The sequence below is a fragment of the Rhizophagus irregularis genome, chromosome 4 (assembly GCF_026210795.1).
Source record: "Rhizophagus irregularis chromosome 4, complete sequence".
In the NCBI taxonomy this organism is placed as follows: Eukaryota; Fungi; Glomeromycota; class Glomeromycetes; order Glomerales; family Glomeraceae; genus Rhizophagus; species Rhizophagus irregularis.
Window position 1 is genome coordinate 877673 of NC_089432.1, and position 26419 is coordinate 904091.

At 26.5% G+C, this 26419-nt stretch overlaps 6 protein-coding genes across 6 annotated transcripts; 1 reads left to right on the forward strand and 5 right to left on the reverse strand.

Moving 5' to 3' along the window:
- Positions 1 to 2523: 2523 nt before the first annotated feature.
- OCT59_023563 (uncharacterized protein) lies at positions 2524 to 2891 on the forward strand (the record flags this gene model as incomplete). Its single annotated transcript, XM_025324141.1, has 2 exons — positions 2524 to 2536; positions 2608 to 2891. The coding sequence occupies 2 exons, from the start codon at positions 2524 to 2526 to the stop codon at positions 2889 to 2891; spliced, it is 297 nt and encodes a 98-aa protein (XP_025187861.1).
- Positions 2892 to 10704: 7813 nt separating this feature from the next.
- OCT59_023564 (uncharacterized protein) lies at positions 10705 to 11700 on the reverse strand (the record flags this gene model as incomplete). Its single annotated transcript, XM_066134791.1, has 1 exon — positions 10705 to 11700. One exon carries the CDS (start codon positions 11698 to 11700, stop codon positions 10705 to 10707), a length of 996 nt encoding a protein of 331 aa, XP_065990878.1.
- A 1593-nt stretch (positions 11701 to 13293) lies between these two features.
- Positions 13294 to 14407, reverse strand: OCT59_023565 (uncharacterized protein). Its single transcript, XM_066134792.1, has one exon. It carries the CDS (start codon positions 14378 to 14380, stop codon positions 13376 to 13378), a length of 1005 nt encoding a protein of 334 aa, XP_065990879.1. The 5' UTR covers positions 14381 to 14407; the 3' UTR covers positions 13294 to 13375.
- Positions 14408 to 15644: 1237 nt separating this feature from the next.
- On the reverse strand, positions 15645 to 17055 carry OCT59_023566 (uncharacterized protein; the record flags this gene model as incomplete). Its single annotated transcript, XM_066134794.1, has 1 exon — positions 15645 to 17055. One exon carries the CDS (start codon positions 17053 to 17055, stop codon positions 16054 to 16056), a length of 1002 nt encoding a protein of 333 aa, XP_065990880.1. The 3' UTR covers positions 15645 to 16053.
- A 5856-nt stretch (positions 17056 to 22911) lies between these two features.
- OCT59_023567 (uncharacterized protein) lies at positions 22912 to 23990 on the reverse strand (the record flags this gene model as incomplete). The annotated part of the gene is made up of 3 exons (XM_066134795.1): positions 22912 to 23133; positions 23254 to 23745; positions 23841 to 23990. 3 exons carry the CDS (start codon positions 23988 to 23990, stop codon positions 22912 to 22914), a joined length of 864 nt encoding a protein of 287 aa, XP_065990881.1.
- A 1386-nt stretch (positions 23991 to 25376) lies between these two features.
- On the reverse strand, positions 25377 to 25920 carry OCT59_023568 (uncharacterized protein; the record flags this gene model as incomplete). The annotated part of the gene is made up of 2 exons (XM_066134796.1): positions 25377 to 25615; positions 25785 to 25920. The coding sequence occupies 2 exons, from the start codon at positions 25918 to 25920 to the stop codon at positions 25377 to 25379; spliced, it is 375 nt and encodes a 124-aa protein (XP_065990882.1).
- Positions 25921 to 26419: the final 499 nt, after the last annotated feature.

A 26419-nucleotide genomic window follows, 5' to 3' on the forward strand; every position in this document is an offset into this window, starting at 1 on the left:
CTTTCAAACTTAGAATTCACAATAAAATCAGTGAATATTAAATTAAAATAATAGAATTTTGACAAGAGTTCTTTTTGTTTTGTACAATGGTAAATCACTTCTGATCAGTAAGTAGATCGATCCATAATAAACCCATTTCGGATATTAAGAAATTTCAAAATAGGTTAGTATCACTCTTCACATAAAAAAATGTTGAATATAGGTTTTTTTATTTGAGTTTTAGCATTACTTACTCATATCCATTCTATTTTTGTTTTTTTTTTTAAATCTTTCGTAATATTCGTAAATCATATAAATAATGGATGCCTAATATGATAGTCTTTTCCTTATACTCCCAAAAATTTCTTAAATTCTAGATTAAAAATGCGATAGTTATATTTGATATCTAATCTATAAATCATTAATTAAAATAATTAATGAGGCACTTTTTCATCATAAAAAAAAAGGCAAAAGGAATTGAATAAGAAAATTATGCATGGAATTACGTGGAGTCGAATAATTTTCTAAAACTAAGTATTCGTTTCTTTTTTATAATATTTCCCCTATGCCTTCGAGATCTTAATGAGTATCTCATTGTTGGAACAAATAAAATTACGTTACCAAAAATTATAACCAACTTAAAATAACACATATAAATTAAAATACATAAAACACATTTACACAAGAATAGTTCACGGGCGTTAAGCACCAATTGTTGATATGAAAGTTTAAAGTCATTCCGGACTGCAGTAAATAAAAATACTTTAAAATTTTACACACTTAAACCAAATATAATACTGCGCCTTATATTTTCGCAGACTAAATTTAAAACGGGTACAACCGGCCCGATTTAACCCATAATTTCAGCTAAATACATAATTCTGGGTCATAATTTAAACAAATTCTGAATTAGGAATTTTCATGTCGATCACAAATGATCACGTGACTATGGTTCGTTAATTGTCCGCAAACTGTACAAAAAGAAAAATTAAAGAAGCGTTTAGTGCAAGTTAATTAAGAGATTATGTATCAAACTAAATCCGGCTCAAACCTAATCATTGTTGGAAACCGAATTTACAACCGGTTTGTGCAACCGGTTCAAACTACAGTTCCTTCGCCTGAATGGCTTTGGCGAAATGATTTTCGGTAAAATATCTATTTGGGAAAATGGCATTTCGGTAAAACATCCCTTCGGCAAAATTTGCTTCGGCAAAATGAGCTTCTGTGAATTGAACTTCAGCAAAAAGTTCGGATACTCCTAACAGCCTAACCTTAATTCGTTTCATATTTATGATTATGTGTACAAAACGTCTAAAAAAGCTTCATTTTGTCCAATTTATGACACAAAAATTAAGAAAATGGTGCTTTTTTAGACATTTATTATATGAGCACAAATATACATTTTATTTTTACTGTTATGACTTTTTTAAACCGTTTTTGGTAAGATTTCTGGTCATTAACCGAAACATATTTTATTAATGTTTTTTAAATTTGGAAACACTTTTAAGGGTCAATATTAATAGACATGATTATAGTATTCTAGATAAGGAAAAAATTCGCTAAACACAATATTTGTTTTCAGAATGTACAAAAATAATTGATTTTAATAAATACGTTCGTGATAATTTAATGACTCAGGATTATTTTTTTCGGAAAGGGTAACACCATATTTCTTTGTAATGTATCGGTTATGTTATATTTTGCTAGTTAACAGATTATATTTTCATTTGTTGATATGGTATGAATTATATGATAGTTGAGTGTAAACTGTATTTTTGTTTAAATCGTGTTTAACTATTCACAAAGAAAAACTAATTTTGAAATCATTTAGTAATGAAATATGCATAATTGTGTGAATGTTTTTAATTGTAATCAAATAATTTGAAATTAAAATGCAATAAGGAATTATTAAGGTAATATTCATGTCGGTAAAATGATGTCAGTATCGTAAAACTAAAATCATTTAAATGGGTATAAAAAATTTTGATATCTTAAATATAGTAAAATTCATAAATAATTTATTTTTAATATTTTTGGTTATTAGGCTAACTTTATTCATGTGACAAGATTGACCGCCTCCTATTTCTTAAAAAAAAAAGACAATAATAAATAATAATAAATACAAAATAATGAATATATAAAGAAATAGAACAGAATAGAATTATTAAATTAGATTTAATAATTATTTGATTATTATTATTTAACTAATATATTACTATAATAAATATATTTTTTTAAAATGAACCCTTGATTGGGATGTGCGAATTTTTTTGTCAATTATATAGATTGATTTAAACGAACAAAACGAATCAAGTCAAGTAATAGCTCTTGGCAGAAAATCATTGAAAATCTAGGTTTTGAAATTATATATAACCACTGTCACCAAAATTTTGTTTTACAGAATCGAGCAGATATTGAAACTTTAAACTCCCAAATTGACAACTACCCAAACTACTACTCCCTCAGGTCTATCGAACAACATTAACTAATATGAAACTTCAAAGCTTTTACCTTCTTACTGTCCTTTTCATGTGTTTTTATATAATGGACGTTAAAGGTAAAGTCCTTACATTCAATATGTTCTCCATTTTCTTTTCTAATGATTCAACTTTTTGGTTTAATGTATAGCATTTATTGTCGCCACGGATTTGGATATGATTCTCTGCAGATGTAGAATTTGGATAGAGGATTCAAATGGTCATCGCATAGCCGGTAACAAAAAATACATTGATTGTACTGATTACCCTGATGACTATGAATTTATTTATTTTCCAAACCAAACGTACACGGTTCATGCTAAAGTTGAAGGTAGTTTTGAGAAAAAGAAAGCACGAGGACCTTTTAATGAAAATACCTGTTTTAGTATATTTGGCGATGTTGATGATTGGACTTTTAAACAAACATCTTGTTAATCGTTTATTTGGATATTATCTCAGTATGTTGAAGATGTGAACCAATTAAATCTGTCTCTCTAGTTGCATAATTAATTATTTTCTAGAAATATGGCATCATTAATAATTAATACAAAAAATTTTTAATTTTTCAGCAAATTATTTACCAAAAAATTTTACCGAAATTTCTCTGTAGCAAATTTAATGTAGTGTAATTAAAACTATAATCAAATTACTCATTATAATAACTTTCATAATTTTTATTATTATTTGCGAAAAACATAACTATATTTACCAATTTGGTAATAATTTTTATAATAAAATTATTATTTAACTATTAAGCATTTTTCTGAACTATTCTGTTATAATATATTTGAACTAAGTCAACCAACCCGTTACCAGTTTTACTCATTTCAATTATGTTATTGAATAATATATTTACGATTCCATGATCCACGCACATTCTTATAAATTTCTAAACTAGTAAAGATTCCCTTATGGGTGATTGAGATACTCCTCCGCTGACAAAAACTAATTTTTTAAGGACCCGTAAAAAAAGTCAATCCATTTTTAATATTCCATCTTTTTTTCCACAAAAGGCTCATATTTCCGGAATTAATTACCTTATATCACGGACCATTTTTTACAGAAATAACGGATAAAATAATTTATAGGAAGGATATCGTTAACGGAGGAGACAAGGAATGAATTACAAGATAAATATCAGACGCAGTATAAGAGAACCTAGTAACAGGTTCCGAAAAATGATAACATACCCCAGTAAAAAGTCATCGTATGAAAATTATACAGTTTTATTTAGTTTTTGTAATTATTTATTCAATATTTGTAGAGTTTAATCAAATTTTGTTTTTACTAAAATTTAAATGTATAATTTTTGTAAGATTTATTAAAATTTAAGACAATTTTTCAATAATTTAAATTTGTAGCTATTATTCAATTAATCATAATTTATAAAATTTTATTACATTCAAATATTTTGTAAGAAATTTGTAAATTTGTAGTATAATTAGTATAAATTATTCATCACCTTCACTATTTGAATCTGTATAACTGTCATTTTTTTTTTAAAAAAAAAAATTAGTAACACATTTTATTAATTATTAAAATCAATGGATTTTTGATCATTCCCGTGCATCTTGATCATTGGTTTGCTAATTATTAGAATTGTAGACAAATAATTAATAATTAATTATTCAGCGAATAACTTATATATTGGGTAAATCATGTTTGATTTGTTGATCCGGGCTCCGCAGAAGCCCGAGATCAACCAATCAAATTTGATTCCCATATAACAAGCTACCTTTAGGTAGCGTTAGCGAATAAGTGATTTATCCGGTATCCCGTGATTTAAATATTGCCTGATACACGATTTTTGCCTGATACACGATTTACTGTATTATAACCATTTTTTATATATATATTTTGTTTTAATATTCAGATTTTTTTTTTTTGATCTTTTTTTTCAAACTGATTTTTTTTAAAAAAATTTTCCCTTCATAATCTATTTTGTGATAAGTTTTTCTTAATTGTTTTTTATTTCTCTCATTCCTTTGGTGTGTATTAAAAGTAATAAATTATTGTAAATTTTTCAATTAACAATTTAATTTATAACTCAATTATGGTTAAAAAATATTTATTATAAATTCGAATGTCATGATTTTATTAGGAAATGAACAAGTTCAAAATAAATCACATTTCATATATTTTACATTTTATAATCCTAACTCCCCTTTAAACATGAACTCTTATTAATTAAAATAAATTTATTAAAATTTTTATTCAAGATCCTAGAATTTAGTTTGGAGTGTACCTGAAGTATACTATACTTACGTTTCAGACAATAAAAAAGTTTACTAAAAGTCTATTCCTTATTAATCATATTAATCATAACTCATAAGTTATATAGAAAATTTTGCACATGTAAGTATAACTTATCGATAAAACATGTTAGTTTGTATTATTACTCATATAAAGTCAACGATATTACAGTATCTAATCTCATAATTAACATGTAAAGTATTATTATTATTTTACTTAATCAAAAAAACTTATTATAATAAATTTGAAAAAACACGCAATAAAACTTGTCAAACACCCACTTTATTACTTTTAAATAGGTAAAGATCAATTTTAATTACTTTGATATTTTGTTATTAGATGACGCAAAGAGACATGAGGAATAATGTAACGATACAAAGTTTCTTCAGATCTACTCAGGTGGGATATGAAAGCAAAATGTTTTTTTTTATATTTTAGAAACGTTTTGTTATTGAAATGATTAAAATACGCAGAAATAATTAAATAGAAAGTTATTTACTATAATCTTTATTTAAATTAGTAGAAGCTATACAAAATAATATCCTCTTTAATTTATTGGTAAGAGAACTGCAATTACCCATAGCAGGTCTTTGACATTTATCAAATAGAAATTTCTTTCCTTATTTCACGTGATAATTGTATACTGCGGACGTAAAAAAGTTGTTCTATCACTATTTCTCACAAAATTTTAATTCTGCGCATGTGCAAATCTTGAATCGCATAACGAAGACTCCGCCATTACATCGCCAATATATAACGAGATACAATTCAATTTAAGATACTTGCTTCGCCAAGATGATTTTAAGTTATATTTTATTTATTAATTAAATTTATAATATTAAGTCATTCATTTAATAATAATATAATAATATTAGTATGATAAAATATAGAATAAATAATAGATTATACAAAATATATAATAATTTTAGAAAATAAAAAAGTAATCAAAATAGTAGAATGTTAGAAACAATATAAAATATGATTAGACTGATTAAAGAATGTAAAATTATGAACTCATCATTTCTAGTCTTTGTGTGCATCTTTATTTCCTCTTTTAGCAGCATATTCATACAATTCAATTGCCTTTTATCCAAGTACATATATTCCATTTAAATATCCTTTTTCAGCTGATTTTTTATAATGTTCAAATGCTTTAACTTCATTTTTTTGATACCAATTTCATCTTGATGACATTTACCTAGACAAATAATATATAGCTTCATATCCATTTCTGCTGCTTTTTTGTACCAATAAATTCCCTATAAAAAAATTGGATACGTTTTTTATAAAGTTTTTATACGATTTTTTTTCCTTAGAAATAACGTATCATAATAGGATACGGAAAAATGCACAATTCCGTATCACTAAAAATATGGTTTGGATACGGAATTTGCACGGGATTTATATGGAATTTACATGATTTGATCACTGATTTTATCACGAAATTTATACGATTTGGTCACTGAATTTACTATTTGTATTACAGTTTACTATAATTGTATTTACATAAATCTAATTTTACTTTATTAAATTAAATAAAAAATAAAAAATAAACAAAGTACAGATACATTATGAAAATTCCCTCCTTATTAAAACCACCTATTGCAACCAAAATTATCTATAAGTTCAGGTTCATTTGGAGTCAAACAACCTAAAAGAACAAAAAAAAGATTGGAAACAAAACCCCCCCTCATATAGTATCTGCAATCGTTCAAGTCACCAAAGGTCAGCATTCCTACAAAAAAAGAAAAGAACTCCAGAATGTCTGACCTACATAAAAGAAAAGAATTATGAGGCGTCTAATGAAAAAGAAACCAAAACAACAAAATAAATCCAAAACTGACCTACAAAAAAAGAAGACTCCGAAGCAACAAAACTGAAACAACCTACAAAAAGAAAAGAATCTGAACCTAACTTACAAAAAAGCAAGAAAATTAGAACTGACCTAAAAAAAGAGAAAAATCCTGAATCATCCTACAAAAAGAAAAGGACTCCCAAACCGATCTACAAAAAAGAAAAAAGAAACTGAATATTCTTACAAAAAAAAATCTGCTGGCCTATGAAATTAAATAAAAAAGAAAGGGGAATAAAGAATAAACCAAAAAAAATATTTTTTTAAAAAGAGGGGTAACGAAGTTAGGAAAGTTAAAAAAAATTTTTTTTTAAAGGGAGGACGTCAAAGTTAGAAAAATAAAAAATTTTTTATAGAGGAAATAGAAATAGAAAGAAGAAATTTTTTTTAAAAAAAAGAAGAGTGGGAATAAAAGAAAAAATTTTTTTTCAAAGGAGAGTGACGAAAAAAAAAATTATTTTTAAAAGGGGGTGACGAAGAAAGAAGAAAAATTTAGAAAAAATAACAAAAATAAGACAAGAGAAAGAGAAAGACAGAAAGGAAGATCGGAAGATCAAACTCATCAAAGTATGGTTTATATAAAAACAAAAAACGTATCATAACAAAACAATAAACAATCATGCGATCTCGTGTTATTAAGTTTAAAAATTCCGTATACATTCCGCATGATTAATTTTTTCCGTATACATTTCTTATACATTAGTTTTTTTAAAAAATGTTCAAAAATGAATTGCTTATTAAATATACGGAATTTGTATATGGAATCTATAGAAACGTACAAAAAATGTATACAAAACGTATCCTTTCCGTATACATATTTCTTATAGGGATTGCTTTACTTTAATCTTGATCGATTCCTTTGCATTTTTCGTATAAATATCCTAGACTATATTGTGTATTATTATACTCTTGTATAGCTGATTTTTCATACCATTCAATTGCTTTCTTTATATATTTTTGCATTCCTCTACCATTTTCATTGCTGCTTTTTTCATACCAATACAATGATTTATCTAAATCTTGATAAATTTCTTCATATAAACATCCCAGACTATTTTGTACCTCATTATATTCTTGTTCAGTAGATTTTTTATACCATCAATTGCTTTTTCTATATCACCTTTATCATGTCGATAAATTGTACCTAAATAATGTTGTGAATCTTTACTTCCTTTTTCTGCCGCCTCTTCAATCAAATGAAATGCTTTTCCTAAATTTTTTCAGTACCTTTACCTTTCAGATACCATAAAAGCGAATTAAAAATGATGTGATAAATCTAATCAATTTCTGATTGATCGTACATTTGATCAATTAATTTCTCATTTGTAGCTTTTGAATTGTTTGAGTTGATTAAGCTTCACTTACAAAATGAAAAATAAATCTGTTTAAAACAATGTCAAAATAGAGTCTGGGATAGATTTAACGTCAGACATTTTTCTATTGCAGCTAAATCTAATTTTCTAACTAATAAATAAGTAGTATTAATAAAGCATCATATTAATTATTGAATAGCAATGAAATGTCTAACTATGGTAAACGAAAATTTATATTTTTTATGCATTCAGCATACAGTAGGTAATATCGCAATAAATCCAATAATTGCAATAAATTACGTCTCAACCCATTTTTTTTGATAATAAACATTTAGTAAATTACATTCAAAACAAAATAATAAAAAATTGTTTTCAGACAAATATAAAAAAATATAGTTAAATAATTCAGACAAATATAAAAAAAAATATAGTTAATTAGTAGAATATAGATTTACGTTCTGACTGTAATTAGTCGAATATTGAATTATTTTTACAATTAAAATATAAATTCTGTATAGCAACAGCCTTATTACAAATTTGCAATTTTGAAATAATACAGCAAATACTATATGAGTTAGTCAGCATGGTATGTAATATTGAAGTGGTATTTCGGCTGCTTTAGCTTCTATTGATTTACATAAATATAATAGAAATCACGATGTAAACACATCGTCTGCTTTGAAATTATGTTAGTTTTCAGACGAAATTAATATAGCTTTTTTTCTTTAAAACTCTTTCCTTTTAATACTAAATTTTTGTACAGGACTAGGGATGCCAACGGTCGGTTCAGTTCGGTTTCAGTTTTAAAACTGCAGCTTTCAACCAAAACTGAACCGACCGCAAAACCGACCGATAAAACTGGACTGGGCTACAAAATCGATTGCAAAACTACTGCAAACCCGATAAAATAAAGTTAGAAAGTACTAATTATAGCTTTATTGAATAATGTCCTTTAAATTTACGTCATTTTTCAGAGAAAAGAAAAATCATGTGATTAACACGTGAAATTAAGTTCGAATATTATATAAAAAAAAATACTAAACCCAAAACTTTTAATGATAAAAGAAACCATTTTTCATAATACAATTAACCAATCGGGTTTTGACTGGTTTTTTTATATATAAAACTGATGGTTAACCGGTCTGAAACTGAACCGATAACCGAACTGATAAAAACCAGTTATGATCAGTTATTACCGAACTTTTGGCGTCCCTACCTGTAGCATATTCCTGAGTATTCTTACAATTTTTTCTTATTAAGGTGCTTTATTATTTCAAGTTGACCAGTAGTTGACCAGTTCAGAAAATCCACTGACATTTATTAGACAATTACCCAATATCTATTGTTATTTATTGCGAAAAATAAATTTTAAGTACAAATTCAAGATCGTAGCCCAATTATATGATTCTATCTATACTAAAATACAGATGCCACTTCAGCTTTTTAAAATATCCTATAGTCCACCGTTTATTAATTGCAGGTTTTCATCTACTATTTGTTTAATTTATCACTTGATCAATGACTGCAAAATCTCCAGAAGGGATTGGTTCACTTGATGCTTGAAAATGAACTAGTGGACAGCAATAGTAGAGTAATTAGCAATCATGTATTTGATGTCATGATGATAGGAAACTTTTTAACTCATCTTATCACTGTCAAAACTACCTGCATTCACGATGAGACCATAAACCTTTTGAGCTTCTTCAGTTCTCTCAAAGAGCTTCTTCTAAACATCATTGGGAAGCTTCGTCCTTATTTCATCAGTGATCAGTAACTCCACAAATTTCAATGTTCTATAATGCTCTTACTGTTTTATTAATGCTTCCTAAAATAGCGAAGAACTTTTTGCATTGTCTTACTAGGATGGTATTCACCGGTAACAATATTGTTATATAGATCGAGAAAAATATTTGAGCCAGTGTACAATTCGGAGGTGTGTTCAGACTGCAAAATTTCACTTTCAGAATCGGTAGTAGACAATTCCTTAATTTATTCTTTTTGTAACATAAGGGAATTATCCTTATCGACTGGTTCCTTTTTACCAGATGATTTACCTGTAGATGCAGCTGGTTCTTTATCTAATGCGTTCTTTTGTGTACCATCTAGTGGAAGTTTCAAACAATCGGCTAATAAGTAAATTGAGGTGTAATACTTGAGAAAGATCTTTAGGTCATTTCGAACATATTAACAGCTGAATTGCTTGTTGAATTACTGCGTCCCTGAAAACTTCCATCTATTTAAAGCTTTAAATTAAACATATGTAATTCACCCTATAAAGTTCTTTTAGCTTGAGCAACTAAATCTCAGATTTTATATCAATAAACTTGATTTCATATCTTTTCAATTCTATTCCCTTTCATAAATTAAATAAAAGAATATATTAAGCATAATAATTTCCGAATTTTCTGCTTTTGAACTCAAATACTTTTGATCATTAGCATCAGTATCAATCCTTATTCATAACAAAATCCTATCCTACCATGTAATGAATTATTAATATTAGATAAATCATCGGTATCCGAATTATGTTGTATTATAAAGTAATTTAATAATAACGATAAGGGAAATTTTTTCACAATGTATTAGACTTTGTGTAGCAAATTTTTGTGTTACCGCATTTTTATTTATTGTTGGTCAATTTTAGAAATTAATGTTAATTCCCGTATACAAAGTTAAAATAATTATGGACATAAGGAAAATTACAGATTTACCTCTTGTTGTAGTCAGATAAAATTTGAGTTATTCTATTTTTTAAAAAAAAATTTTAAATTTCTATATAGTGCAATAACTAAAATAAAATAAGTTGTTTAAATTATGTAAAAACGAAAACTCATTCCTTTGATGAAAGTTCTCCTACTTTAAATTTAGCAAAATCGTGTCCTTGTTTAGCAGATTTTTTATACCAATAAATTGCTTGTTTTATGTTTTTTTCAATTCCATCTCCATTTTCATACATCAAAGCAAGATAAGTTTGTGCATAATGATTTTCCAAAGCTGCTGCCTTTTGATATGATTCAAATGCTTTTTGCTTATTAACAACAGTTCCAATCTTATTACTATAACAATACCCTAACATAGTTATCCCATCTGAATAATCTTTTTCAGCTGATTTTTTAAAAAGCTCAAAAGCTTTATCATGATCTTGTTCTATCCCTTCTCCATCTTTGTATATATGAGCAAGATTGTATTCTGCTAAACAATTGCCTAAATTTGCTGTTTTTTGATATAATTCAACTCCTTTTGGCGTGTTTGCAACAGTTCCAATTCCATTATAATAACAATACCCTAGCAGATTTATTCCACATGGATATCCAGTATTTGCTAATTTTTTAGACAATTCAAAAGCTTTATCATAATCTTTGCTAACACCTTTTCCATCAATATACATATTAATGAGATTAAGTTCAGCTATAATATTTCCTAAATTTGTTGCTTTTTGAAATAATTCTAATGCTCTTTGTTTATTAACATCAACTTCAATTCCATTATAATTAAAATATCCAAGTAAGCAGATAGAATTTGAATCATTTTGGTTATTTAAAAGCCATTTAATAATTTCTTGTAAATTTATCTTGTGATTATTGATATAATCAATAATATTCTGCTTTCTTACTTTTTTTTCTATTCCTTCATTTAATTCCTTAAAATAAATATGTAATAATTCATCAATTACAATATTTAAATCTTCTTCAAAAATATTTTCATGAATGTTTTTTTGCGTTGTAGGTTCTATTTCTTTTATATTCATTCTATCAAAATTTTGAGAAAGTTCATGCAATATATTATTTTTATTAGATAAGTTAATGTTATCTGAATTAAATTGCATATTAAATGAAGTAATTTAAAACAAGGGAAAGAAAAATAATTTTTTTTTTCAACATGCCGTCATGCCGTATTTATTAATTCTGCATCACGCAGATCGGCTTTTGTGCTAGAGGATTTACGTAAACAATTACGAAGTGTTGACGTTTGTGTAGCCAAATAACTACTGCGTAAATCATGTGATTATCTCATATCACATGATTTTATTTTTGTAATTTATTTATTTATGATGTATTTAACTCCGGCCCACGATTAAAAATAAGACAGAACAATAACATATACATTATGCACTATTCCACACCTGACAGTATTTACGTGTGGCGTCTTCGGACGAAAGAATAATACGAGAGATTGATTATGTCAGAACTGCCTTTTTTTATAGCCTTCTTTCTTTGGTTTTTTCTTTCCTTAGCCTTTTATTCTCATGCGTAGTGGGCAGGACATGTTTAGACGCATCCCTCCACAGGTTTATTTTTCGACACCAGGGTGGCGCTGTCAGATTTGGCGGTTTGGTACACGATTTAATTTAGAATTACTTTAGGCTTACGAATAGTTTGTCCCTGCAATTTGTATCGTGACTTTGTTCACATGGAAATTAAAAATAAAAAATAAAATATTTATGATGTATTTTTTTACTCTTCCACTTCCCAATTTTTACTGTAACTTTGTTCACTTTGATAAATAAAAATAAAAAATAAAAATAAAACTTTCCACTTCCCACATAAGTCCAATTCGAGGATCTGTACTTTTTAATTTGGTAAACGAACTTCTCAAAAGTCTCGATTTACTGGTCTATGAAAAAGCAAATTCTGAACCGGTATTCTTCGGCATAGTCGAGGAAATAGTCTTATAATTATATTTTCATCTTTGTAATAGTTATAAGGTAACGAAAAAAGTAATTGTGATATGACTAACAGAGTTTTATATTTTTATAAAATCAATTCATAATCCATTTTCTAATCCAATCAATAATTACTATTTTATGCGTACTAATATTATTCATTTATTAACTTTGTTTAGGTAATATAATATAACGAACGTGATGAATAGCGAATAATTAGCGATGAATCTACCTAATTTACAATTGGAAATTCAATAAGTGACGGTGATGACGATCAAAAAAAATGTAATTATTTAAAGATTACATTGAGAATTGTAGAGTGATCAAGAAAATATTGGTAATAAATTAAAATTTCGTAACTGATACTAATAAGTAGGAAAGAAAATTATAAATCCACGTACTTGAAAAGACAACAATAAGCATGCGATATTTTTAGAAATTACTTCATAAATAAGATATATTGTAAACTAATTGACTAATAAAATATTAGTTTTTTAAAAATAATTTTGATGTTTTTAAAAGTGATTTTCAAAATAAAATGCATTTGAATTTTCGAAATAATTTATTATTTGCGTAAATATTTTTGACATATTTAGCTTAAATATCACATATAAATTTTATAGGTAAAATTGGTAAAATTACTAATAAAAAAGGAATTCTATTTAGTTTATTTATTCTTATATATATGAAGCATAATATTCCTATCCTTAAATTTCACAATATTTTTTGTCAAATGAAAATTATTACATATTATTTCAATCCACTAAAGTGAACATTTTTTATTGTGAAAATATTTTCTATGTTTACTAACAGCTGTTTAATGAGTAAAGTATTTTTATTAGTAATCCTCTGAAAGTTCTTCTATTTTAATCAAAGCATTTACATTTCCTTGTTTAAGTGATTCATTATACCAATAAATAGCCTTTTTAAGGTTTTTTTCAACTTCGTCTCCATTTTCATACATTACAGCAAGACTATATTGAGCATAATGATTTCCTAAATTTGCAGCCTTTTGATATGATTCAAATGCTTTTTGCTTGTTAGTATCTGTTCCAATCCCATTATTATAACAATACCCTAACATGGTTATCCCATTTGAATATTCTTTTTCAGCTGATTTTTTGAAAAGTTCAAATGCCTTATTATAATCTATTGCAACACCATCTCCATCTTTGTACATATAGGCAAGATTATATTGTGCTATGCAATTGCCCAAATCTGCTGTCTTTTGATATAATTCAATTCCTTTTTGTATATTTATATCAGTTCCAATTCCATCAATATAACAATATCCTAACAAATTTATACCACATGAGTATCCCTTTTTTGCTAATTTTTTAGATAATTCAAAAGCTTTATCAAAATTTTTATCGACACCTTCTCCATCAATATACATGTTAGCGAGAACGAATTGGGCTGCACCATTTTCTAAATCTGCTGCCATTTGAAATAGTTTGGATGCTTTTTGCGTATTACTGTTAATTCCAATTCCATGATAATTAAAATATCCAAGTAAATAAATAGATTTTGGATCATTTTGATTATTTAAAAGCCAATTGTGGATTTCTTGTAAACTTATTTTATAACTATTTATATTATCAAGAACATGTTTTTTTATTACTTTTCTTTCTTTTCCTTCATTTAATTCCTTAAAGTAAAGATAAGATAATTCATTAATTACAAAACTTATATATTCCTCAAAAACATTTCCATAAATGTTTTTTTGTATAGTAGGTTCTATTTCTTTTATATTCATTTTATTAAAATTTTGAATAATTTGAGCAAATCCATGTTGTGAATTAATATTATTTGATAAGTGATCATCATCTGAATTAAGTCGCATTGTAATAAGGGGAGAAAGAAAATGAATATTTTTTTTCACACGCACCAATCGCACCATATTTATTTTGTATCGCATGGTGATACTGCATTTTAGTTTACCAAAGATCAGCCTTATATTCCGCAGCAAATTTAGTACTGTTACACATAAATCAATTTTTGTGTAGCCAATTAAGGCCGTTCTCAATTTGATTAAATAGTGATGTCATTATGCTCAAATGTCCAATCAAGATCAATGGAAGAGCATGAATTTTTTATAGGTTGACATTAAGCAACAGAATTTTCTTTTATGATAATGATAATAAGTTAAAAAGAAATGAATTTTGTTTCATATTTATTATTATCTTCTTACATTAAAAGTAAAATAATAATGTCTATATTGAAAAAAATCTTGCTGGACCCCATTTTTTGTTATATTAAATAAAATAAATTGAAATGATGATTGAACATTTTCTATCAATGTTCATCAAAATGGGAAACACTCCGAAATTCTTTGAAACTTACGGATATTTTTTTATCAAGATCTCATCAATCTATGCTTGAGAACATTCTAAGTTTGATGATATCTTTCCGAATTAATGTCAACATTACAAAGGAGTGACATGATAAAATCTGAAACTTTTGACATGTCGATACTGGAAAACTGATACTGGTGTAACCTCTTGGATAATGTGATACAAAAAATTAGAAAATCAAAAGCACATAATATAGGCCATTTTGCATCATTTGGTGTTTAAAATTGATTTTAGTACTATGGAAACTTTTGAAATTTTGAATTTAATACTAATTATTAGATTAATATTCTCGGTACTAATTAACAGTTGTACAACAATTGTATATGTTTCAATATTTCTATAAATACTAGATTTGTAAAATCCAACGTCAATATGTTTGGATTGATATTCAATGTTTGATGAAAGAATTTCGCTCCATTCGGTAAGAAGTATTTTTGTTGTACTCCTATTTACCGATATTCTTTTAAAATTTCTTTCTTGATACTTTGTTTTAAAAAAGTTCTCAACTTTAGTAGGTTCTGCTGTATTTTTATATTCATTTTTTCTACATTTGAATAATATGAAAGAATTGATGTAATGAGTTATTAAGTCATCCTAATAAAGGATGGAAAGAGTTCTTTTTCACACGAATTATCTCATTATGAAAACTGGCAATTTTATTTATTAAATAGTAATCCATATAAGAATCAGGCAGTTTTATTAATAAAATTGGGATAAGTACAATACAATAATTTTTGCAGTCTTGGAATAATATAGTTTTAACTACCATTTAAAACCAAGTTTATTATAATTTTTTTTAGATTGGTAATACTTAATAGTTTATTACAAGATGATCAAATGAAAAATAAATTAAACAGTTTAATCCAATAAAATAGAAGTATATTTTTATTTTGAGAAAAATTTTCTAGTGCTAGCAAGTGGCAACTATATAATAAAATAAATTATTCACACACTCCCAGATTATTTTATATTAATATAAATGGCTCAGCTAACATATGAGTAACATGTCAAGCAATTGCATTATTTGAAGCAGGTTTTAGTTCAAGAAAGTTGCCCAAGAACTGGGGAGCATGTCCGCCATACAAGTAATTTACGTTTAAAAAAAGTATGAAGAAACAAAAGAAATGTGAAAAATAAACTACGTTATATAATCTTAACAACGTCATTCCTCTATAAGTTCTTCTAATTTAATTAGAGCACTTGCACTCCCTTGTTTAGCCGATTCTTTATACCAATAAATGGCCTGTTTAACATTTTTTTCAACTCCATCACCATTTTCATACATTAAAGCAAGATTATATTGAGCATAATGATTATCTAAGTTTGCAGACTTTTGATATGATTCAAATGCTTTTTTCTTGTTAAGACCAGTTCCAATTCCATTATTATAACAATACCCTAACATAGTTATCCCATCTGAATATTCTTTCTCGGCTGTTTTTTTAAATAGCTCAAAAGCTTTATTATAATCTATTGCGACACCATCTCCACTTTTGTATATATGAGCAAGATTATATTGTGCTAAACAACTACCTAAATTTGCTGTCTTTTCATATAGTTCAATTGCTTTTTGCATATTTATATCAGTCCCAATTCCATTAACATGACAATATCCTAGCAGATTTGTACCACATAAAAGTTCTTTCTTTGCTAAATTTTTAGATAATTCAAAAGCTTTATCATAATTCTTATCAGTACCTTCTCCATCAATATACATATTAGCAAGGTCAAGCTGAGCTGCATTATTTTCTAAACTTGCTGCTTTTTGAAATAATTTAAATGATTTTTGAATGTCAATACTGATTTCAATTCCATGATAATTAAAATATCCAAGCAAATAAATAGAATTTGAGTCATTTTGATTATTTAAAAGCCAGTTAACTAACTCTTGTATATTTATATTGAAATTATTAAAATTAACAATAATATTTTGCTTTCTTACTTTTCTTTCTTTTCCTTCATTTAATTCCTCGAAGTAAATATCGACTATTTTATCAATTACAATACCTATATCTTCTTCAAAAATATTTTCATGAATGTTTTGAATTGTAGGTTCTATTTCTTTTATTTTTATTTTATTATCAAATTTGTGAACATTTTGAGATAATTTATGTAATGTATTATTAGTATCAGATAAGTCAACATTTTCCGAATTAAGTTGCATGTTAGTGAGGTAATGAAAAGAAGAAAAGTAAAATTTGTGTTACTTTTTTGCAACAATATTTATTTAATGATATGGTGATACTGCAGTTACTGCAGTTGCAGATCGGTTTTTGTTACATCAACTTCCGTCTAATTCACGTGACAATAATCTTTATTGTGAAAAATTTTGGAAGAAATCCACCATTTGTTGTATAGGAATTCAAATATTTATAACTTAAAAAAAATCTTTATATAAATTTATACCTGATTTATCTCATTACATATACAGATGTTTGAACGCTGAACTATAGTATAACAATATATTTTATAAAGAAAATATTATGGCTTTTATTTTTTATACACCTGCACAAAATGCGAGGGTGCATATGATTATAAAAATTAAAATTTTGCGCATTACATGAAATTTGAATAAAATAAAAAATTTATTAGTTAGCAACTTTTCGCCATAAATATAAGATAGCAATTAAGAGTGAAAAATGTGTGAAAATTAGACTATGTTTTTCCTAATGAAATGAATAAAAGTAAATTTTAATAACTAATATCCTAATCCTAGCATAATCCCGATTCCCGAACCCTAATCCAGACGCTAACTCAACCCATAATAACTTACCAAATAAATTTTTAATATTCATTATCAAGTAGAATTGAATGATCATGTTCTATATTTTACAGAACCACATTTGGGTTTATCTATTAATTATTTTATTTAGATTTGTTGAAATCTTTAAGGGCCCTTTAAATCTGGAATTTCCTGTGGTCTACCCTTTGAACATCTAGCGCAGGATTTTCTAATATTATCTTGATCAATTCTGGTGAATTATCCATATTTTTAAGATATTGAACATTCTCAAGAAATTCTAAAAAAGATACTGACAGAGTTGTTAGTGGACATAGATTCATTATCACCCATATTGTTATAGTTGTAAATAATAAGTGTAAGAAAGAAAGGTAAAGAAGCATGAGAAAGTAAAATGAAGCCATATAAAAACTTATCAAACACGTGATCGTAGTTAATATGAATCATGGAAACCACAAAAATATCTGACAAATATAATTTTGTAAAATTATAATCACACGCGTAAAAAAAACGACGCTAAGGGTGCACAAAATGCATCAGCACAAAACTAAATTACTAAACACTGTATATTTAACTTAACCTATTTGTATTATTTAATCTCAAAAAACTAGAATATGCGATTTGCCGGGGGACTTCGTCCCCCAAATATAACATTTATAATTAAAAAAATTCTTTGATATAAATAAATTGAATTGTATGTAAAATCACTAAAATATTACTGAATAATAAAATTTATTATAATTAGATCCTATAAAAAATCATGTTTTTAATAAGGTTTTATACAATTTTTTATTAAAAATAATATTTCTAATCTATATAGGAATACAGAAAATGCACAATTCCATATTACAAAATGCATCATTTGCATGATTTGACCATAATTTATGCTGAATTTATATTCAGAAATTACATACTTTAAGCATAGAATTTACATGATTTGGTTAATGAATTTACTACTTAAATTACAATTATTAATATTATTAGTTGCATTTATATGAATTTGATTTTAATAATATTTTATTAAATTATTAAATCAAATATAAAAATAAAAAAAAATCCTTAGTATCAATGTGATTATAATTAGCCAATAATATAAATTAATTCTTATGATTTAAAATAATTATGTAAGTTGTAATAAGTGTTTTAAAGTTAATACAGCTACAAAAAAATGAAATCTTATAAAAATTAATATTCAAGTAGAATCAACCCGCCTGAACAACTTTCAATTAATAAATGAAGTTGATTTCATTTGTCCAAAGTGGAGATATTACGCTCTAATTAAAAAAAAAACAGAAAAGAGAGATATCATCAAGAAAAATGCAATCTTCTCTAAGTACTACACCTATATTCATGAAAATTAATATTCAAGCAGAATCAACCCACCTGAACAACATTCAATTAATAAATGAAGTTGATTTCATTTGTCCAAAGTGGAGATATTACGCTCTAAATTAAAAAAAAAACAGAAAAGAGAGTTAATATCATCAAGAAAAATGCAATCTTCTCTAAGCACTACACCTATGTTCGTGAAAATTAATATTCAAGCAGAATCAACCCACCTGAACAACTTTCAATTAATAAATGAAGTTGATTTCATTTGTCCAAAGTGGAGATATTACGCTCTAAATTAAAAAAAAAAACAGAAAAGAGAGTTAATATCATCAAGAAAAATGCAATCTTCTCTAAGCACTACACCTATGTTCGTGAAAATTAATATTCAAGCAGAATCAATCCACCTGAACAACTTTCAATTAATAAATGAAGTTGATTTCATTTGTCCAAAGTGGAGATATTACGCTCTAATTAAAAAAAACAGAAAAGAGAGATATCATCAAGAAAAATGCAATCTTCTCTAAGTACTACACCTATATTCATGAAAATTAATATTCAAGCAGAATCAACCCACCTGAACAACTTTCAATTAATAAATGAAGTTGATTTCATTTGTCCAAAGTGGAGATATTACGCTCTAAATTAAAAAAAACAGAAAAGAGAGTTAATATCATCAAGAAAAATGCAATCTTCTCTAAGCACTACACCTATATTCATGAAAATTAATATTCAAGTAGAATCAACCCGCCTGAACAACTTTCAATTAATAAATGAAGTTGATTTCATTTGTCCAAAGTGGAGATATTACGCTCTAAATTAAAAAAAAACAGAAAAGAGAGTTAATATCATCAAGAAAAATGCAATCTTCTCTAAGCACTACATCTACATTCATGAAAATTAATATTCAAGTGCTTTTAACCCGCCTGAACAACTTTCAATTAATAAATAAAGTTGATTTCATTTGTCCAAAGTGGAGATTATAGTGTGTTTGGAAAAAGAAGTTTAATTTAAAAAAATTTTATATAAAAAAAAATGTAATATAAAAATTAAGAACTGAGTTGACAAAAATTTGAAATAACATGAATTTTAAATTAATTCTTTCATTAATTATAAATTCAAGTAGTTTAAAAATAAAAATAGTAAAAAAAAATATTTTTTATGAAATATTACAGTATTTTTTAAAAAAAATACACTTATAATTTTAATTTGTAATTATGTAATATCCAAATATTTAATCTTACAAATAGAAAAAATGTAAAAAAAATTTTATGATGTTTTTATAAAAAAAGAAAAAATTTTAAATTTTTGAAAAAAAATTTCGTCTAACACTTTTTTAATTGATTATCACAAGATCTGCATGATCATCTATACGTTTTTAATTTTTTTTAACTTTATTTATTTCTTAAATAAGGGGGACTTCGTCCCCTAAGCATATCATTTGTTCATATATGCCAATTTTTGGAATTAGCACTTTTTGATTCTAAAAAACAAACTTTACCAAATTACCGGTTGCACAAAATAATAATCTATGAATAAAATTGTTAATCATATTTTTTTTAATACACCATTATTAAAATTTAAATAATCATTATAAAATTCTTGGAACAAAATTGCAAATAACTTGATGTCTATGTAAGATAAATGGATGAATTTATATTCATCCAAAAGAGAAAATTAAGACCTATCTAATGAATCCAAAAACAAATGAATTGATTCACTGGTTGCTAAGCAAATGCATTCAATATATATTTTTTTTTTAATATTTATCTTTGATTGTTGATATCACCATGCCTAGTAATGCTAAAATAAAGTACATTCTTACCTTTCAAATGAGTTTAAAATTATTTGATTAGCATATGTGAATGCCAAGATATTAATGAACTTGTTAATTGCATAAACTGACATAAAGTTATCATTTCTTATCAAAAAAAAATTTTAGAATCTTATTAACTTAAAAAAATAAAAAATCTTATATTATAGCTTATATTTTTAATATTTTATATAAAAAAAAGTAGGGAACTGAAGTTAAAACAAATAAAAAATAATTTTTTCTTATGAATAATAATTTTTTTTTTACTTACTGTTTAAAATAACCACTTTATATATTTATTAATTTTTTTTAACAAAAAAGTGATTGAAAAGTGATTGAAAAAAAGAATTGGTTATTATCTTTGTTTTTGAATATGATAAAAAAAATTTTTTTATTTTCTGATAAATTTGGATTATCTGAACATATAACACATATTTAATTTAGGTTTATAAAAGTTAAATGGATAAAATTTTATGAAAAATTTAATTTTGGGTTAACTTTACTAACTGAAAGTTTCTTGAAGTTAAATCAGATGACCTTTGATTAAATATGCATTAAATTTTTTGTGAAGTTTAAAAATTGATAAGTATTGAATAAAAAGTAAAATAATTCTACAAAAAATAATATAGCATTGAACAATACAATGAGCAATTCTTGAGTGAATAATGTTCAGTAAATGTCAATAATCAGTACATAATATTATTTTGCGTATTGTTTAAAGCTCCTGGCCAAATGGTTCCAATTTTTATTTTTTTTGATAATGTGTCAAAATAACTCGCCATCTATCGATGCTAAAATGATGATTTTGGCATCATTTGAAAGCTCTCAATAAGAGGATTCTAATGAGCTCTTAATCGTCTTTCTACAATCACTGGATGGTGAGTTATTATGTGAAAATGATTCTAACCAATTAAAAAAGAATTGAAAATTGGAACTGTTCGGAGCTTTTTTATTATTATTCAATGTTTTGATCATTGAAATGATCAACGCACTAGTATTATTGGTTTAATTTTTAATATAAAAATTATATTGTAATGGATAAAATAATTAAAACAATATATTATTTTTATTTAATAAATTTTAGTAAAAACTTCATTATTTAATTAAATGTTAATTAAATTTAATTGTTTTATCATTTTTTAATTTTTTTTTAATTTTTTTTATTTATCTCTTTGACGATGATCAAAGAAAAAAGATGATCAACAAAATTTTTTTTTTACAAAAGTTTATTATTTGATAATTAAACTTAACAAGCAATAAGAGTATCACAGAAGTGCCCAATTTATGATTTTATTCTAATGATGTCAAAAGAAGCAATATTTGCATATAGCAATATTTTTTGAAATATTAGCATTAAATAATGTATTACTATTGAAATTGCGAATATGCATATGCAATACAATATGCAATATGCATATTTATATATATATAAATTTGAACTCTAAAGTTCGCGTTGCACACTTCCAAATTTCTGAAAAAATACTTGAAGATCACACAACAAATACCAAATTAAGCGAAAAAGTACATTTATTTGGAAAGTGATCATCAATAACTATCACATTAAAAGTATACTATCGCGAAATTATTCATTTGAAAGTCCTCCCAATTTAATTATCTCCTTGTTTATCCGTCCCCATATTCGTACATTAATGAATAATATGTTAGTAGAATTGATGTAATGAGTTATTACTTATTATTGATGTTTGATAAGTCATCCTAATATTAAAGGGAAGGAAAGAGTTCTTTTTTCACTACAAATCTATCACATTGTGACACTACTAGTTTACTAAAGGCCAAGCTTTATACAAACTGGCAATTTTATCGATAAACCAATTTTGTTGATTTTAAAAGAAGTAACATGCAATAATCAACTCATAAAATGACCAAATGAAAATATATTAGAAAGCTATAATTGCATTTTACTTTGATCAAATAAAATGGAGCATTTTTTTTTATTTTGAGAAAAATTTCCTATAGTACAGCAATTATACACTCTTTTATATTAATATAATACCTCAAGCAATCACATTATTAGAAGTAAATAAAGAAGTGGCTTAAAGAATTATGAGCATTTCCACCATACAAGTATTTTAAGTTTAAAAAAAAGTATGAAGCAAAAAATGTAAAAATAAACCACATTATGTAATCTTAGAAACTGTTCCTTCTGTAAGTTCTACTAATTTATTTAGAGCACTTGCACTCCCTTGTTTAGCCGATTTTTTATACCAATAAATAGCCTGTTTAACATTTTTTTCAACTCCATCACCATTTTCATATATTAAAGCAAGATTATATTGAGCATAATGATTTTCTAAATTCGCAGCCTTTTGATATGATTCAAACAGTGTTGTCAAATGACACTGAAATGACATTGAAATGACATCAAATGATATTAAATGACATCGATTTTACTATGAAAAAGTATGAGGAATGACAAATGTCATTTGAAAAATGGGCAAATGACATGGCAATTTAACAACACTGGATTCAAATGCTTTTTGCTTGTTAACATCAGTTCCAATTCCATTATTATAACAATACCCTAACATAGTTATCCCACCTGAATATTCTTTTTCAGCCGATTTCTTAAAAAGCTCAAAAGCTTTATAATAATCCATTTCAACGCCTTCCCCATTCTTATATATATGAGCAAGATTATGCTGTGCTAAACAACTGCCTAAATTTGCTGTCTTTTGATATAATTCAATTGCTTTTTGAATATTTGTGTCAGTTCCAATTCCATTATCATGACAATGTCCTAGCAGATTTATACCACATAAAAGTTCTTTCTTTGCTAATTTTTTAGATAATTCAAAAGCTTTATCATAATATTTATCAGTGCCTTCTCCATTAATATACATATTAGTAAGGTAAACTTGGGCTGCATTATTTTCTAAACTTGCTGCTTTTTGAAATAATTTAAATGCTTTTTTCATATCAATACTACTAACTCTTGTAAATTTATATTGAAACTATTAAAATTATCAAGAATATTCTTCTTTCTTACTTTTCTTTCTTTTCCTTCATTCAATTCTTCAAAGTAAATATGAACTAATTTATCAATTACAATACCTATATCTTCTTCAAAAATATTTTCATGGATGTTTTGAATCGTAGGTTCTATTTCTTTTATTCTTATTTTATCAAATTTTTGAACATTTCGAGATAATTTATGTAATGTATTATTAGTATTAGATAAATCCGAATTAAGTTGCATGATGGGCGAAGTACATAATTTGGAATTAGAAAAAGAAGAAAAGGTATAATTTGTGTCACCTTTTGCAATGATATTTATTTTTTTCATGGTGATACTGCAGTTTGCAGGTCGGCTTTTGTTACATCATTTCTGTCTAAATCACGTGATAATTTTATTGTTCCAATAAAAATCATGTAATAAGATCCCTGTAAAAAATGTTGATTCACAGAATTTCTACGGAAATTACAGAAATATTCGGATTTTTATAGGGGATATCAACCAATCAAAATCATATAACTAAATGATGATTAGCTAAATTCAAACAATAATTAGTTTCTTTCCATCATTCAATTTTTTTTTAAAAAATATATTATTCATTAAGAGTATTAATTTTGTACATGAATGCAAAAAAAAATTGTATAAGGAATTATCATTATATGATGGGCCAATTTCTAAAACATCGTCGAATCGCAGATGAATTATGTTTCAAAACTATGCATAGCTATAGTCGTGACATATTTATCATTTAATTCCAGTATTCACTCAAATTCCAACAATATAGGTGAAACAGCCATATGAAGCTGGATTATTTTAATAAGTAGCATAAAATAACTTCTTACATTAATTATTCCATCGATTTATTTATTTTATGTTTATATATATTGTAAAGTTCGTGATATTGAAAGCGAAATCTTTATTTTGAAATCGAAGATTTATTATGTACTGTACATAATAAATACGAATATACGATTTGCTAATTTTTTTTTTATACCGTAACTCTTCGGTATTATTTAATTCCGGTTCTTGGTCAGAATTAAGAAAAAAATTTTTTATTTAATTAATTAAAATGTGACTTTAATCACTCAAAATTTTTTATTTTATTTTATTTTATTAAATAAAGACGTAGACTGGGGTGATAACAAGGGAATTCCTGTAAGTTAGCACCATTACAAATAGTGAATTAAACTATACAAAAGTTAACACCCAACGGCCAACTCCCTAACGAAGTTGTCCAGCCTCTTATTGAAAAATTCTAGGCATGACCTAATTTCTATCGGCTCATTAACTATATCATCGCGAACAAAAAAGCAAAAAAAAGGAATTCGAACTAGATAAGCTAATCGTATTTTTCTTCTACTACCTATATGGCACTATACGTAAATACCGTCAGGTTAGAATAATGTAAGTTATAAAGGTGCAAACTTAATGATGTGACGTAACTCTTAGTTAAGCCGCATCATAGACGTAATTAGGACGTAACCCTCAGAAGTGGATAAGTTTGCATTCTATTACTAATTATATTATAATTAAACATGTAGACACATGATATATGACGTAACCCTAAGGGTGCACCCTTAGTAAGTTATATAGAGGTCCGTTATTAGACTTTAAGGATGATCAATTTAGTCAGTCGTGTGCTGGTGTCAGCGGATAGATAACGGTATCGATTGATGATGGAGCAGATACGTATGATAAATCACTCATGGTTGTATGGGAGTTCTTCGTAAAAACACGTCCGGAGCGTTGATGATATATAGCCTGATCATGTTTGGAAATAGAACAGAAAGCGGTAGTGTTCGCTTTAGTGATAATGTCATCTGTACGGTATATTTGTCTTTGTTGGTATCGTTGTCTGACCGCTAGAGCTATTACATATCCATAATTGTGTTGAGGAATGGAACTGACGTCAAAATGGTGTCTAATTTTGTAGTCAAAAAGGTTGATATTGTAAGTGTTGCGATAATAGTGCCTGGCGGTAAAGGAGGTAGAGGCTTTTTCTCTTTATTACGCTTTTTTTAGTGTGACGTAACCAACTTTTCTCACGTCGTTGAGCTTTTTTCTCTTTTTCAGGATCTGAAGAATAACAAAGTGGAGGTTGTTTGGAGTATATTTCGTATTTTGCAGGTAAATGATGAATCTGTTTAAACACTGTAGGATTAGGTAGGCGCATCGTAGAACGGTGAAGTATGTAAGGTTTAGTTTTGTCATTGTGGTATCCTTAATAACCGAGGATACTTTTTGTGAGACGATTCCATCATTACACTTGTTTGGGTGAACGGACGATATCAAATTTCAATTTAGAGTATTCTTTGTAGTAGACCCGCTTGGTCTCGATGTTGTCTTTAATAGTTGGCATTTTCATGACTTTTTTCAGTTCGGGATTACGTTCTCCCTTTTTGGTGTTATATTTCCTGATGGAAAATACCTAGACGATTGGAATGGACTTCTTTTACGTTTTTTTCGTTTTTGATCGTGCATTTCGTTAGTTATGGTGAGTTATTCTCGGTAAAACCGTGGGTCACGTGCCAACAGATTGTCAACGTGTAATAATGATGTTTTAGTTACGTGTTCATTGCATCTCCAACGATTGTTTGACATGGCGAATGCTGCGGGGAGGGTACAGTTCGAGCCGCAGCGCAAATAAATTCCTAAGTATATCACGTTTTGTC

What these genes read in the sequence shown, in the direction of transcription:
- OCT59_023565 (XM_066134792.1), bottom strand. Translation starts at nt 14,380, where the DNA reads ATGCGACTTAATTCAGATGATGATCACTTATCAAATAATATTAATTCA.